The 13,660-nt window shown below is 42.2% G+C and overlaps 1 protein-coding gene across 1 annotated transcript in view; it reads left to right on the top strand.

The window, feature by feature from the left end:
* xpnpep2 (X-prolyl aminopeptidase (aminopeptidase P) 2, membrane-bound) overlaps positions 1–13,660 on the top strand; it is a 75,517-nt gene that overhangs the window by 757 nt on the left and 61,100 nt on the right. The window contains exons 2-4 of the mRNA XM_067997009.1: positions 4,273–4,358; positions 7,583–7,693; positions 9,024–9,087. Of these exons, the coding sequence (XP_067853110.1) occupies positions 4,273–4,358; positions 7,583–7,693; positions 9,024–9,087 (261 nt within the window). The remainder of the gene's footprint in view (positions 1–4,272; positions 4,359–7,582; positions 7,694–9,023; positions 9,088–13,660) is intronic.

Raw genomic sequence — 13,660 nt, 5'->3', positions numbered from 1 at the left:
CGGGGGTGCGTTTCTGCGGCCAGGAAACCTGGAAATCCCGGGAAGGCGGAGGTCCTGCCGAATTTAACAGCAGGACCTCATTAGCATTTTTTTACTCTGTTTCCTGCCTGGCAGCTGGCTGTCGGATGGGAAAGCGTGCGGGGATGGTCCCCGGCAATTGGAGAAGATTGCGGGTGGGTGGGGGCTCGGAGCGCGCCAGCGACAAGGGAGGGAGAGATCGCGGGGGGGCGGGGGGGGAAATCGGCCGATAGCGGGGATGTCGGCCGATCGAGGGGAGGGAAAGATCGTGGCAGAAGATTTGCTTGAGGGGCCGGGAGGATGCACTGGTTTGGTGCTGATGAAGGGGTGAGGGATGTGTTAGGCCATGATTTTACTGATTCTGGTGGTATAAATTCTGCTGCTGTTAATGGCCCACAGTGCCTCATGGATGTACCATTTTGGGTTACTAGATCTACCCTTAGTCTGTTCCACTTAGCACAATGGTAGTGCCAAAATGCATAATGGAGGGTGCGGTAGCCATTCCTTCCATTGATCTCATAGAAAATCATTTCTGCTACTAGCTAACGTTGGTTCCTGCACCACCTGTCACAGGCTCAGTTTGGCAGCTATGTCCAGTTTGCCATCTCAGTCAGTGATGGTACTGCCAAACCACTTTTAGTGGTGAACATTGAAGCCCCTCACCCACAGTACATTCTGTACCCTTGCTTCCCGCAGAACTTCCTCCCAGTCGTGTACAACATGGAGGAGTACTGATTTGTCAGTTTAGGGTGGCCAGTAGGTGGCCTCCTTTGACTTGAAGCCATGAGATTTCCTCGGATCCATAGTCAATATTGAGGATTCATGACCACATCAGCCTGATTGTATAACACTGTACCCCTTGGACAGGATATATCCAGAGATGGTGATGGAGGAATCTGGGATGTTAGCTGACAGATATGATTCTGAGAGTACGACTATGTCAGGCTGTTGCTTGACTATTCTGTAGGTCAGCTCTCGCAGCTTGGGAACCAGCCCCAGGTGTTAGTAAAGGCCAAATAACCTTTCCCTTCTGCAAATATTGTCATTTAGAGAGCTCAACGTGTAGAGTATTGTGGATACCAACCCATGCCCTGCCAGCCAATGGTGCAGCAGACTGGTAGCACAATGTAATAACCCACTTGGCCACAATAGAAGGTTATTCCAGTGCTAGATGTTGCTTTGCTTTGTTCTATATTAATATCAGCAATAGCCATCAATTTTCCTTTTAAGTCAAATGGCCTGTTCTCGTTCCATATTTTATCATATTCTTATGTACCGATGGCTGCATCTCCACTAAAATTTTGGACTTAAGTCTCTTTTGCTGGCATTAAGAGTTCCTATAATTAGATAGTAAACCTCTGGCCAGTACATTGCTTCTTACATTCTGACCTTTGTTCTTAAGTTATCAGTTATGTAGTGTTAGACAAGATATCAAATGATGACGATCCATGAATCATTTATCAATTTAAGAAAATCCATAAACAACTTTTACCATTGCTGTAAATCTTTTGATTGTTCTGTTTTATGATATGACACAGTTTCTGCAAGGTACTGAATATCTTTGTATAGATTAAGAACATAAGAAAAAGTCAAGGATCTAGAAATTTGGCCACTCAGCTTTTTTAATTGACTACTTCGATTACCATAGCTCCTGCACCCCACCCTGGTTTATGTCTCTCCCTTCCCCCCAAAAACCAGCTGCGCCTCACCATAATGCTGAAATGCAGTCTTATGCATCCAATATCTTGCTTCCTCTCTACCCATACAAGGGTGCATTGGCCCCAGCCCTTATAGTGACCCTTACTTCCTCATCTGCCGCCTGCCTGTTGTCAGCCGCCACTCTCGCTGCACTAAATGCCTTGAAGGTGGCCTCCTGGGCTAATACATCATCCCCTTCCTGCGCTGGCTATGTCAGCCCTGGCCCTTCTCAGCAGCCACTGCTCCTGCCCGCCTCCAGCCAATGGTTTTCAGATTTATCATGGCCATGTTTCCTCAGGAATTCTTTAAAATAGCAACATTGTTGAAACTGTGGATTTATATTTAAACTATCATTAAATGCTCACTTGAGGTGTGTATTTTATTTCAGTTCTTGTTTTCTTTGCTAGTATGTTATTTGAATTATTAATTGCGTGCAAATTAAGTATTTTTATTTGTCTGTGAAGCTATAAGATAATCCGTTTTTTGTTTTAAATATGATAATTTTCTGTTTCTATGTGGAACAGAAGTCCATAGTCCCCTCTTCCTTGTTATGTCCACTAAACACTCAAGTTGGTATGGTAATGCAATAGCTGCTTTTATTTCACACTGTCTGAACATTCTCTCTGGATGTAACATTCAGTCTGAGAGGAGAGCTGTGAGTGTAATTGCTACAATATAGTTGCTCCCATCAGGGGGCCCTCTAGTGTTCAATTAACAATATGCAAGGGCAATAAATATCACTCCCTCTCTCGACTTCTCTCCCTCCTGCACTTCCTCTTCCTTTTCCTCTGTCCTACCTCTCCTATCCTCCCTCCACTCCTCTCCCCTATCTTCCTCCATGTTCCCTCTCCCTCCCTCTTTCCCCTCTTCCATCCTCCCATCTACAGCCTAGCCATGTTTACCAGACTGGTGTCACTGGTTCCATTAGTGCAGGCTCCTTTGGTCTCCACCCTGCTCTGGTGATCTCCATGAACCTTTGATTCTTTCTTACACCCCCAGGCCTCTAATTCTCCTCAGGCTTCTTATTATTCTCTTTTTTTCCCTCTCTCCCCTCTGCCTGGTTTGTAACCCACTTTACCTCCCCCTTCTCTTATATACTGGCCTCCAGTGCTGCAGTTCTCCCTCTGCCCTTATTCAGTTATCCCCTGTTCTCTGATCCCACTTCACTTCATGACTGCATTTGGTCTTGACTCCAGATGTGCAATTCTATGGGAGATTGACTATATATTAAAATCAGTACATCTATCACATCTTCCATTGTAAACTCCTATGCAAACACGCCCTGTGGGATTTTCCATTTTAAATGTGTCTTCGTCTACCTATTACATTTGTATGTAATCTTTTTTCCTGTGACACCTGTCAAGTTTGTAATAGGATGTTCCAATTAATGTGACAGTCAGTGATGCTGCAACATGTTAAAAGAACTGCTTTAAGTCTGCATATAATTGCAGGCTCTGGCCATTGGGTGGCACAGCAGAGCAGTTTTTTTTCTCTTACCTCTGACTCCACCATGTTAGATATCCACTGTTCAAAGTAAGAAGCCAGGTAATTTCATTACTTTTTATTTATATTTTTGTAAATGTGCATATATGTTAACTTTTATATTTTTCCCCTTCCAGATAATAAATTCTCCTTAAAATGTATCTTCACTCAGTTCTGCCTGTCCTCACACGCCCTCCTCGACCACCATAGGAAAGGAAGATTTCCCTACCCAGTGTTATTGCTCCTTATCCTGTTCTCGCTCCTCATAAAAATCATGACTTTTCATCCTGCTGCACCTCCCTCTCTCCTCCTCACAACCGTCTGCCCGACCACCAGACCAGTTGTCTTCCTACAGCTGCTACCACCATGGCCATCCAGCTACTCAGGCCCGGCTGTCAGCTTCGCCTCATCCTGTCCTGCAGCCTTTCTTGCCCCTGCTGCACCGACTCCAAGAAACATTTTCAGGATTTAAAAAAAATAACCCCCATCTGGAGATTTTGCTGGGTGTTAAAATACAAATTTATTATTTTAAACAATTCTTTGGTGGCCCACTCTTGGCTGCCGACACTGCTCCCCACCCCTGCTAGTTGAAATTTTAGCCCATTCTTGGCCTCTACAGATGCTGTATTTTTCTTAAATAACTATCTTTTTAAACACCATCATTACCACAAGCTCAGACTGATGCCTGAACAAAACAGAAATTGATTTTATTTCTTACTTGACACCGGTATCTATATTTTCCTTTGTTCAACAAAATATTCTACTTAAGAGGCATTGAGACTTAAAATAAATTATTTAGTGATTCACAGATTCATTCCCATGCTGACAGCTTGTATATAGTCAAAAACTGGCCAATAAAAGCATTACACTAAATATATATATATAAATATAAATAAATAATAAAAGTTGTACATTTAACTTTGTTATAGTTTTATCGTTGTCATATCAATTAACACATTTAGTCATCTACTGATTTAAGGACTGATGTCACCAGTGTTCAAATCAATTATTTTAAACCAGTTGATTCCTTGGGAGATCAACTAGTAATTGATGCATTGATGATTGTTTTTCTAGGTCTATTCCTGCTGGTAAGCAGTCAACCTCTCCAATCAGATGAAAGTGATGCAAGTCTTGTGAGAAATTGTGCAATAAACCCTCCCGTAAGTAGCTAAGAAAATTGACACCTTGAAAAAAGAGCTATATTAGGAGCTGGTTAGGAATGAGATTTGTGGTGATAGGGATAGGTACAAACTGAGATGATCAAAAGCTTCAAGAGACTCAATGGTCCTTGTGCTTGGGGCAGTAGGACATGTTAGCTAGGGGCAGCAGTCCAGGGTCTATTAGTGGTGATGTGAGGATGGAAGAATATTCTGGAGTTTTGTTTGATTACTTTTGGGGATCAAGACTATGGAACGAACCAATTTGATGGGCCTTGCTACCTTTCCTGGTTCCATCCTTCTTGTGTTCTTATATTGTCACTGAACACTAATGATGTTGGACTGAACCCATTTAATTATTTGCTAGCATGAATGTTGATGTTGAATCTAAAGCCCTTAACATAGGGTTCATCACTATTGCACAATGCTACAGAAGAGGTCTGTCAGGAAAATTCCTGGGGAATTTTTAATAACCTTTCTATTGTCAATAAGTTTGAATTTCTCTTAACTCCATTAGAATATCCCCTAGAAGTTGATCTTCACTGATCTTAATGGGACCATTTATGGGAGTGAATGGTCTCCATCTTGCATCACTTCCCTATGATTCTTACTGGCTTGAACTAGGAGCAGTATTAGTGACATCTAAAGAGATGTTTATAGTTCAGATATTCTGACCAAAGACTTGGAGTGGGGTTTGGTTGGGGAGGGAGGGGGCGGTGCGGGGGTACAGCGGAGTTAGGGAGAAATGTGATAACTAAATGTAGTAAACCAAACATAAGAACATAAGAAATAGGAGCAGGAGTAGGCCAATCGGCCCCTCGAGCCTGCTCCGCCATTCAATAAGATCATGGCTGATCTGATCCTAACCTCATATCTAAATTCATGTCCAATTTCCTGCCCACTCCCTGTGACCCCTAATTCCCTTTACTTCTAGGAAACTGTCTATTTCTGTTTTAAATTTATTTAATGATGTAGCTAAATCATCTCACATAAAGTTAAAGTGAGACAATCTGAAAATCCCTAGTGTAAACTGAAGATGTTTGGATGTAATATTTACGCAATAATGTCCACGTGAAGAGGACTCTGTAGCCTTAGGTCCGAGTGATATCAGTTACCCAGAATTCTTAGCGTCAACATTAATTGCAATGAAAGGAAGGATGAGCCAATGAGCAAATGGTGTTCTGATTTTATCAATTATGTACAAATAAGAAACTGCTGGGAAAGTATAAGTGAGAAAGTGTCAGGGGGAAAACTCTCCAGTGGCTGGAGTCATACCTAGCACAAAGGAAGATGGTAGTGGTTGTTGGGGGCCAATCATCTCAGCCCCAGGACATTGCTGCAGGAGTTCCTCAGGGCAGTGTCCTAGGCCCAACCATCTTCAGCTGCTTCATCAATGACTTTCCCTCCATCATAAGGACAGAAATGGGGATGTTCGCTGATGATTGCACAGTGTTCAGTTCCATTCGCAACCCCTCAGATAATTAAGCAGTCTGTGCTCGCATGCAGCGAGACCTGGACAACATCCAGGTTTGGGTTGATAAGTGGCAAGTAACATCCACGCCAGACAATGACCATCTCCAACAAGAGAGAGTCTAACCACCTCCCCCTGACATTCAATGGCATTACCATTGCTGAATCCACCACCATCAACATCCTGGGGGTCATCATTGACCAGAAACTTAACTGGACCAGCCACATAAATACTGTGGCTACAAGAGCAGGTCAGAGGCTGGGTATTCTGCGGCAAGTGACTCACCTCCTGACTCCCCAAAGCCTTTCCATCATCTACAAGGCACAAGTCAGGAGTGTAATGAAACACTCTCCACTTGTCTGTATGAGTGCAGCTCCAACAACACTCGAGAAGCTCGACACCATCCAGTACAAAGCAGCCCGCTTGATTGGCAGCCCATCTACCACCTTAAACATTCACTCCCTTCACCACCAGCGCACTGTGGCTGCAGTGTGTACCATCCACAGGATGCACTGCAGCAACTCACCAAGGCTTCTTCAACAGCACCTCACAAACCCGTGACCTCTACCACCTAGAAGGACAAGGGCAGCAGGCACATGGGAACAACACCACCTGCACGTTCCCCTCCAAGTTACACACCATCCTGACTTGGAAACGCTGGGTCAAAATCCTGGAACTCCCTTCCTAACAGCACTGTGGGAGACCCTTCACCACACGGACTGCAGCAGTTCAAGAAGGCGGCTCATCACCATCTTTTCAATGGCAATTAGGGATGGGCAATAAATGCTGGCCTCGCCAGCGACGCCCACATCCCATGAACGAATAAAAAAAATACAAAAAAAAGTAAATATAATGAAAGGAGTAACTTCATTTTTGGGTTGTTGCTTTCCTTTAACTCATATCATAGTAACTATCCTAGAAACATACAACAGCTAATATTTCACCTCTCCCAGTCTCTTTATGTAATGTGATGTCTGCAGCAGCAACTGATGATTCAAACTCCATACAATACAAACCCAAAGGTAAATGTTGGTGGGAGTCAATGGAAGAAATGAACTTAGTGCCAAAATTAAAGATAATACATAAAATAATAGCTGGCTTGAGTATCTGTACGGGGCACAGGACTGTGATACATTTTCTTTTATTTCATATCCCCTTTTTCCGCTTCCTCTCTCAAACGCAAAGGTTCTTCCTTTGATACAGTCCCAAAGACACAAATGTCCCTGCTATTAACTCTGATCTTCATGTATGTGCCCAGCTGGTAAGTGTCAACAGGCTAGTCCACTATGGTACACTTTCTGGCAGGGGTCACTGGACAGTGATCGGGGCAGGAACCGAGGCTTATTTTTGCCCTCCCTGACTCAGGAGGCTGAGGCCAATGAAAGCTGGCTAAAATCAGTTAACTCATCACAGACAGAGGATCAAAACCTGAGACCTTTTGACTTGTATAGCTTAATACTTCACCAGATGCAGCACATACCCACTAGAGCATTGTGGAACTGCTGAGGAACAATTAACGGGGAGGGACAGCTTTTGATTGAATCAAAGGTAAAAACAGAAAGACTAAAATGTGTGACAGCTTTTGATTTAAAATGTATATGTAGTATTAAACCTAGCCCCTTTGTCTTATCCCATAATTTCACCTTGCTACTTCTCAAACTAGTGAGACAGTACAAATTCTGTTCATGATTGTTATATAATAATGACAGTTAGTATTCTGGACTATAAGATTTACTATGTATTTTTCTATATTTAGTATCTGCCTCCCACGGTAAAGAACACTTCATTTCACCTGAGTGCTCTCCGATCGTTGATGGATGCTCAAAATATCAGTGCCTATGTGATTCCTGCCACTGACCCCCATTTGGTGAGCATGCAGACCACTGTTTAAAATATTTATTTATATCTATTTAAATTAAATAGTATGACTGAGTGCACTTCCTGTCCCTCTGGCATCACAGTTCCTGCAACACACTCTGGCTTCATATATCCTATGTGACACATTGACATCACGCTTTTGATAGATTTTGGTCAGTGCTCATCAACCAATCAAAAAAAACAGAACTTGAACCAATGAAATTAACCTTAAAAATTCCAAATCCTTTTGACCAGCATATTACTTCTCTCTAACCTCAGAAGCTACTTATAAAAATAAGGATCCCTCACTCCTAGCATAACAAAAATGTAAAAAAGTAATTTGCAATACAATGTGTATTGATACTCATACAATTTCCTCCATCCACTTATAAATTATTGTGATCTTTCTAATCTGTATGGCTCAACTATTCACTGGGTAAACCACTGAGCCATCGGTGGAGATTAAATTCCTCCTTCTCAAATGTGCTTGAGCTTTGCTCAAAACAAATCGCAGAGTAAAATCAGAATAATGCATCAGTGCTACCAATTTGGAGGATTTATTTATTTTAATATAGCTCAGAGGCACTAACTACTGGACCAAGTCAAAATACAGCACCACAGTGCTATTTCTTTCTAACACTCGTTCTGCTTTGATACTGGAGTGCTACTGATAATACTTTGTACTGATGTGTCATTGAAGATAGAGGTCAGTGATTTGCTGCACTGCTGCCAAGCTGGTTCAGGCCTGGTACTGATAAAATCGAGATATTAGTGACCTTAACACTGATGCTAGTCTGGTGCCAAGATAGCATGCTGGACTATGTCTGACATTGGTGTCTCATTGATGAGAGACATCAGTCAGCTGTTGCTTTGTTTCTAATGCTGACGCACTCCTAATCATCCCACCACTGAAGAGAAAGGCTGCTGATCTGATTTTAACTCCAAAGAGCCATGTTCTAATTCCAGGAATGATGGATCAACTAAGTTTGGGAATTTATTACTGCATCTTCCGTTACATCTCATACTCTGGCCTTACTTATTGATATTTTTTGATATAATGTAATTAATAGAATATAATACTAAATACAATTGGCTTCCATAATAAAGCAAGCTTATTTGTTCTCCAATTTACAATAATTTGGGGATTTACTTTTACAGAAAGTAAAGATACTCACCAGGGTTTTCCTTGGGGATTCTCCCGGTTAGCCTCTAACTTTGGCGGAAACCCCATTGATGCGGTATGTCTGGAGTTTCCCCTGAAGTAATCGCGGCTGATCGGAAGAATCCCTGAGGAAATTCCTGGTGACTGGGGTTTAAGACTATTTTATATTGTTTTTCAGACCGAGTACATTGCCCCACGGGATGCAAGAAGAGCCTGGATGACGGGGTTCACTGGAACTGCAGGTAACGCAGACAAGAAAAAATGAATATTCTGCATGCTCAAACATGCAGGGAAGGATGGCTTAATTCTTTTTCCACATGGACATGCTGATCAAAGTGTAGGGATGCCACCTTCTGCCAAGTATGACACTGATGTAGGGCTAGGAAGTGTGGAGGAGGTGAGGCAAGGACTTATGGGCATAGCTTAGGGAAAAAAATGTTTAAATTCTATAAAGGCAAATTTTTATAACTATTGTGTGGTCTCAAACATTCAAATGGTATGGGGGTGGTGTTACGATTTGGGCTTCTTTACTCATGTTCAATACAAATGTAAGCTTCTGTAGGCAAGCCCGCACAGCCTATGAACTGAAACAACCTTGTGCGTGAAATATATAGGATTGTGTGCTACAGGACAAACTGCTGGGTTATACATTGGAAATAGTATGAGATGCTATTCACACACCCCCAATCTCTCGGAAAGATGGAAAACACCTAGCTGTATAGTTCAGGCTAAAACTACTATTTCAAATTTGTTGTAAGATGTCATTTTTTAATGGAAATAAGAATAAGTCAGCAGATGAGATAACTTAACTTTCACCAATATATTAATCTGTTCTCTGACAAACAGATAATGATTGTGAGATTATTAGAGTTCTTACTAGAAGAATTCGTTAACTGAGCTTATATGTGCATGACTCTAGGCACTGTGGAGCTCCAGCTCACCCTGGTAACATAGAGCCAAACAGATGAATTGTGGATTCCTGAACTGACCAAAGGCAGTTGGGAGGCCTCTGAGCATACAGCTGTGACTCAAAACCAACATCAGACACGATGCAGCACCTGGACCATGGTACCAGCTTGATTGAATCGTGGTTCACATCTTGTTCAGGGTTTGCAAATCAATTAAGACCTTGATATTGCTTAAACAGATTAGATCCGTAGACAGCATGTTGACCTATTAATCAAAACACCTAACCTGCGTTCTACTGACCTTCACAGTTTCAGCATCAAAATTATTCCAATATAATCAGCCACGACCAAAAAACTTGTTCTTTCAAAAGATGTGCCTTTTGATTAGTTACACTTCATAGGTTTCTGGAATCTCAAACCAAATAGGCATGTTTTCGTTCAATGCTCCCTGTCCCCCCCCCTCCCCCCACTCACACTACAGAGACACAAAGACAGCAGAACTCATCCAGAAAGCAGTCAACATGAGCCTGTTACAATGCTAGGCATAGCTATGAATTAAATAGAAAGATACAATAAAGAATTTCTTATAAACTGAAACAGGATGGATCCTACATCCATATTTCAATGTAGTCTCTCTGCTACAAGATTTCCTGTCTCCTGCCTCTATGTCAGCTCTATCTTTAGATACTCCAAATTTAGATGCGGTGTGGCTTATTGTTTAGTATTTGTATTATATTTTATTCCACTTTTTATACCCAATCTCTGAATTAGTTTTCACCTATTTGGAGGCATTCCCCTGGTTCTGTTGTAGTGTAAGGTACTTATATAGACTCTTGTTCTCTCTGCTTGCATTTTTAAAATCATTATTATAGCCAGGACTGGCTGCTTCTCTCCTTGCTGATACTTTGAACTTCATTTTGAGACTCTGCAGCTACTGCAATAGTTTAATTTGTTTGGTCTTGATATTGTACTGTTAAACTGGAAGAAAATTAATCAGTCTCTCAACATCCCACCCTCAGCTGTAAACTCTTCATTACCAGTGGAAGTTGTAATGGAATTGAATGTTGTTGCTGGAGTTCAAAGGGCACAACACACTCATGAACAGAGCCAGTGCAAACTGGTTTCTTCACAGCTATCAACAGCAGACAAATGTTAGAATTAAGGATTATGAACAAAAGGAATGAGAAGGATCACAAACCCAATTGAACACCATTTTTTACATGCCATGTTTGCAGGATGTAACACACAGGAAAGAGGGGCAGAGGTGTTCATTCTGGTGGTCCGGGGAACGGGCACAAGACACTTCCACCTGAAACATTAGGGAGCTTAATTTAGATCTTAAAATGTGGATGGGAACTTCCTGCACACCATTTCCTGCCATTCCTGCCTATGGGATGCTCAGTCTTAATTATTTTCCTGACAACTAGATGTCCAGGGTTGCTAGGGACTGGGAAATAGATAGAAACTCATTTAAAGACTAAATTAATGTAAAGGCAAGTGTTTTTTAAGACATTCCTGGGCCATCTTTATATTTTGATTTGCTTTTTTTCTGGCACATAGGTTGTCAGTTGTTTTACATTTCTTTTTTACCCCAACTGGCACCAATGGATTTTCCAGGGGGAATCCTGCTGACTGAGGTGTTTGGAGGAAGAAGGGGTGCCAGGCAGCTCAGACTGCATAAGAAGTACTCTGTTTCCATCACCAGTATTCACACAGTCTATCTGCAAGCACAGATGAACATTCCTTGCTTTAGTAGATAATTAATGCATGTGGAGCCTCCTATTCCCAAAGGATGCTGGGACAGCAGATCCAATGGCACAACTAAAATAAGTGAATGCCTGACTAACTATAATGATGGTTGCTTTCTTGGAGATATCCTAATTACAGTATGTCCTGCTTTCTGTTGCACTGCACGCCAGAGTGATCAACAGCCAGCATAGCTCAGTTGGCCACAACTGCCAAGATGCCATCGACCATATCTGCAGGCCCTGGCACATCTCCCTGACAATGACTGTGGGAATCTGTCTCCACAGAATCCTGCCTTCAGAGAGCTAGATGCAGAGCTGTGTCATGTGCTGCAACTACACCTACAACTATTATGCAGCATAGAGCTGGTACAACCAGTAAAATCAACAGTCAACTGTGACCTGTTTCGACTTTCTTTCAGGAATACTGCAATTTCAACCTACGAGGAGAGGTGTGGATTGGCAAAGAGGGCTCTTCCCCATCTTTACTCCTCTGCTCCTGCCTTCAGTCCCCTTGTCTTCTCTCCCCTGCTCCACCCCTCATCTCACCCATTGCTGTCCTCATCACCCTAACCCCAATCCTCTCCCACTTCCCACCAACTTCTGCCTGGGAGGTCAGCCAGCAGCGCTTAAATGAGGCCTGAGAGTTAAAATAAAAACTATCACCAAAACTCACTTGCCAAAAACTGGCCTGGAGTTAAGGTCGGAGCCTGTGTCTTTCCAAAAGCTTATCAGAAGTTGCTGGACAAACAATAGATACTTTTAAACAATTATCACAGTTATATTGTAAATCATTAATTATAAATTCTAAATGACCAATTCTGCTGTATACTGTTTGACAGGAGCAGAAACATATGTAAATCATTTTATTTACAAATAAATCTATTCAGAAATTTAACCTGTATAAAGTAGTCTGCATCCAGGTGACCCTGGAGAGGGACTATGCAGTGTCCACCAGTACGTTCGAGGCTTTCCGTGACCAGTGGGCACTGCAAGACATTAAAGTATAATTGACCACAATAACAAATTACTGAATTAGTTTACGTTATTTTTTTTTCAGTTTGATTGGACCTCAGGTTAGATTCTTTTATTAGTTGGTGCCCTCCTACAGGGGACACTTGAGTATGGTAGCATGGTGGTTATGTTACTGGACTAGTAATCCAGAGGCCTGGCCTAGTAATCCAGAGCCATGTGTTCAAATCCCGCCACGGCAGCTGGGGAATTTAAATTCAATTAATTAAATAAAAACCTGGAATAAAAAAAAACTAGTATTAGTAATGGTGGCCATGAAACTACCAGATTATCGTAAAAACCCATCTGGTTCACTAATGCCCTTTAGGGAAGGAAACCTGCCGTCCTTACCCGGTCTGGCCTATATGTGACTCCAGACCCACAACAAAGTGGTTGATTCTTAATCGCCCTCTGAAATGGCCTAGCAAGCCACTCAGTTGTACAATCTCGCTACAAAAAGTCATAATAAGAATTTAGGGAGGAAATTGCGGGTCCCCTAGCAGAGATATTTGAATCATCCACCGCTACAGGTGAGGTGCCTGAAGATTGGAGGGTAGCAAATGTTGTGCCTTTGTTTAAGAAGGGCGGCAGGGAAAAGCCTGGGAACTACAGACCAGTGAGCCTGACATCTGTAGTGGGTAAGTTGTTAGAGGGTATTCTGAGGGACAGAATCTACAGGCATTTGGAGAGGCAGGGACTAATTAGGAACAGTCAGCATGGTTTTGTGAGAGGAAAATCATGTCTCACGAATTTGATTGAGTTTTTTGAAGGGGTAACCAAGAAGATAGATGAGGGCTGTGCAGGACCACATGGACTTCAGCAAAGCATTTGACAAGGTACCGCATGGTAGGTTGTTACATAAGGTTAAATCTCATGGGATCCAAGGTGAGGTAGCCAATTGGATACAAAATTGGCTTGACGACAGAAGACAGAGGGTGGTTGTCGAGGGTTGTTTTTCAAACTGGATGCCTGTGTCCAGCGGTGTGCCTCAGGGATCGGTGCTGGGTCCGCTGTTATTTGTTATTTATATTAATGATTTGGATGAGAATTTAGGAGGCATGGTTAGTAAGTTTGCAGATGACACCAAGATTGGTGGCATTGTGGACAGTGAAGAAGGTTATCTAGGATTGCAACGGGATCTTGATAAATTG

The sequence above is a fragment of the Heptranchias perlo genome, chromosome 15 (assembly GCF_035084215.1).
Source record: "Heptranchias perlo isolate sHepPer1 chromosome 15, sHepPer1.hap1, whole genome shotgun sequence".
Classification (NCBI taxonomy): Eukaryota; Metazoa; Chordata; class Chondrichthyes; order Hexanchiformes; family Hexanchidae; genus Heptranchias; species Heptranchias perlo.
Note: the sequence above shows the minus strand (reverse complement) of the source record. Positions and strands in the feature narration are given on the sequence as shown.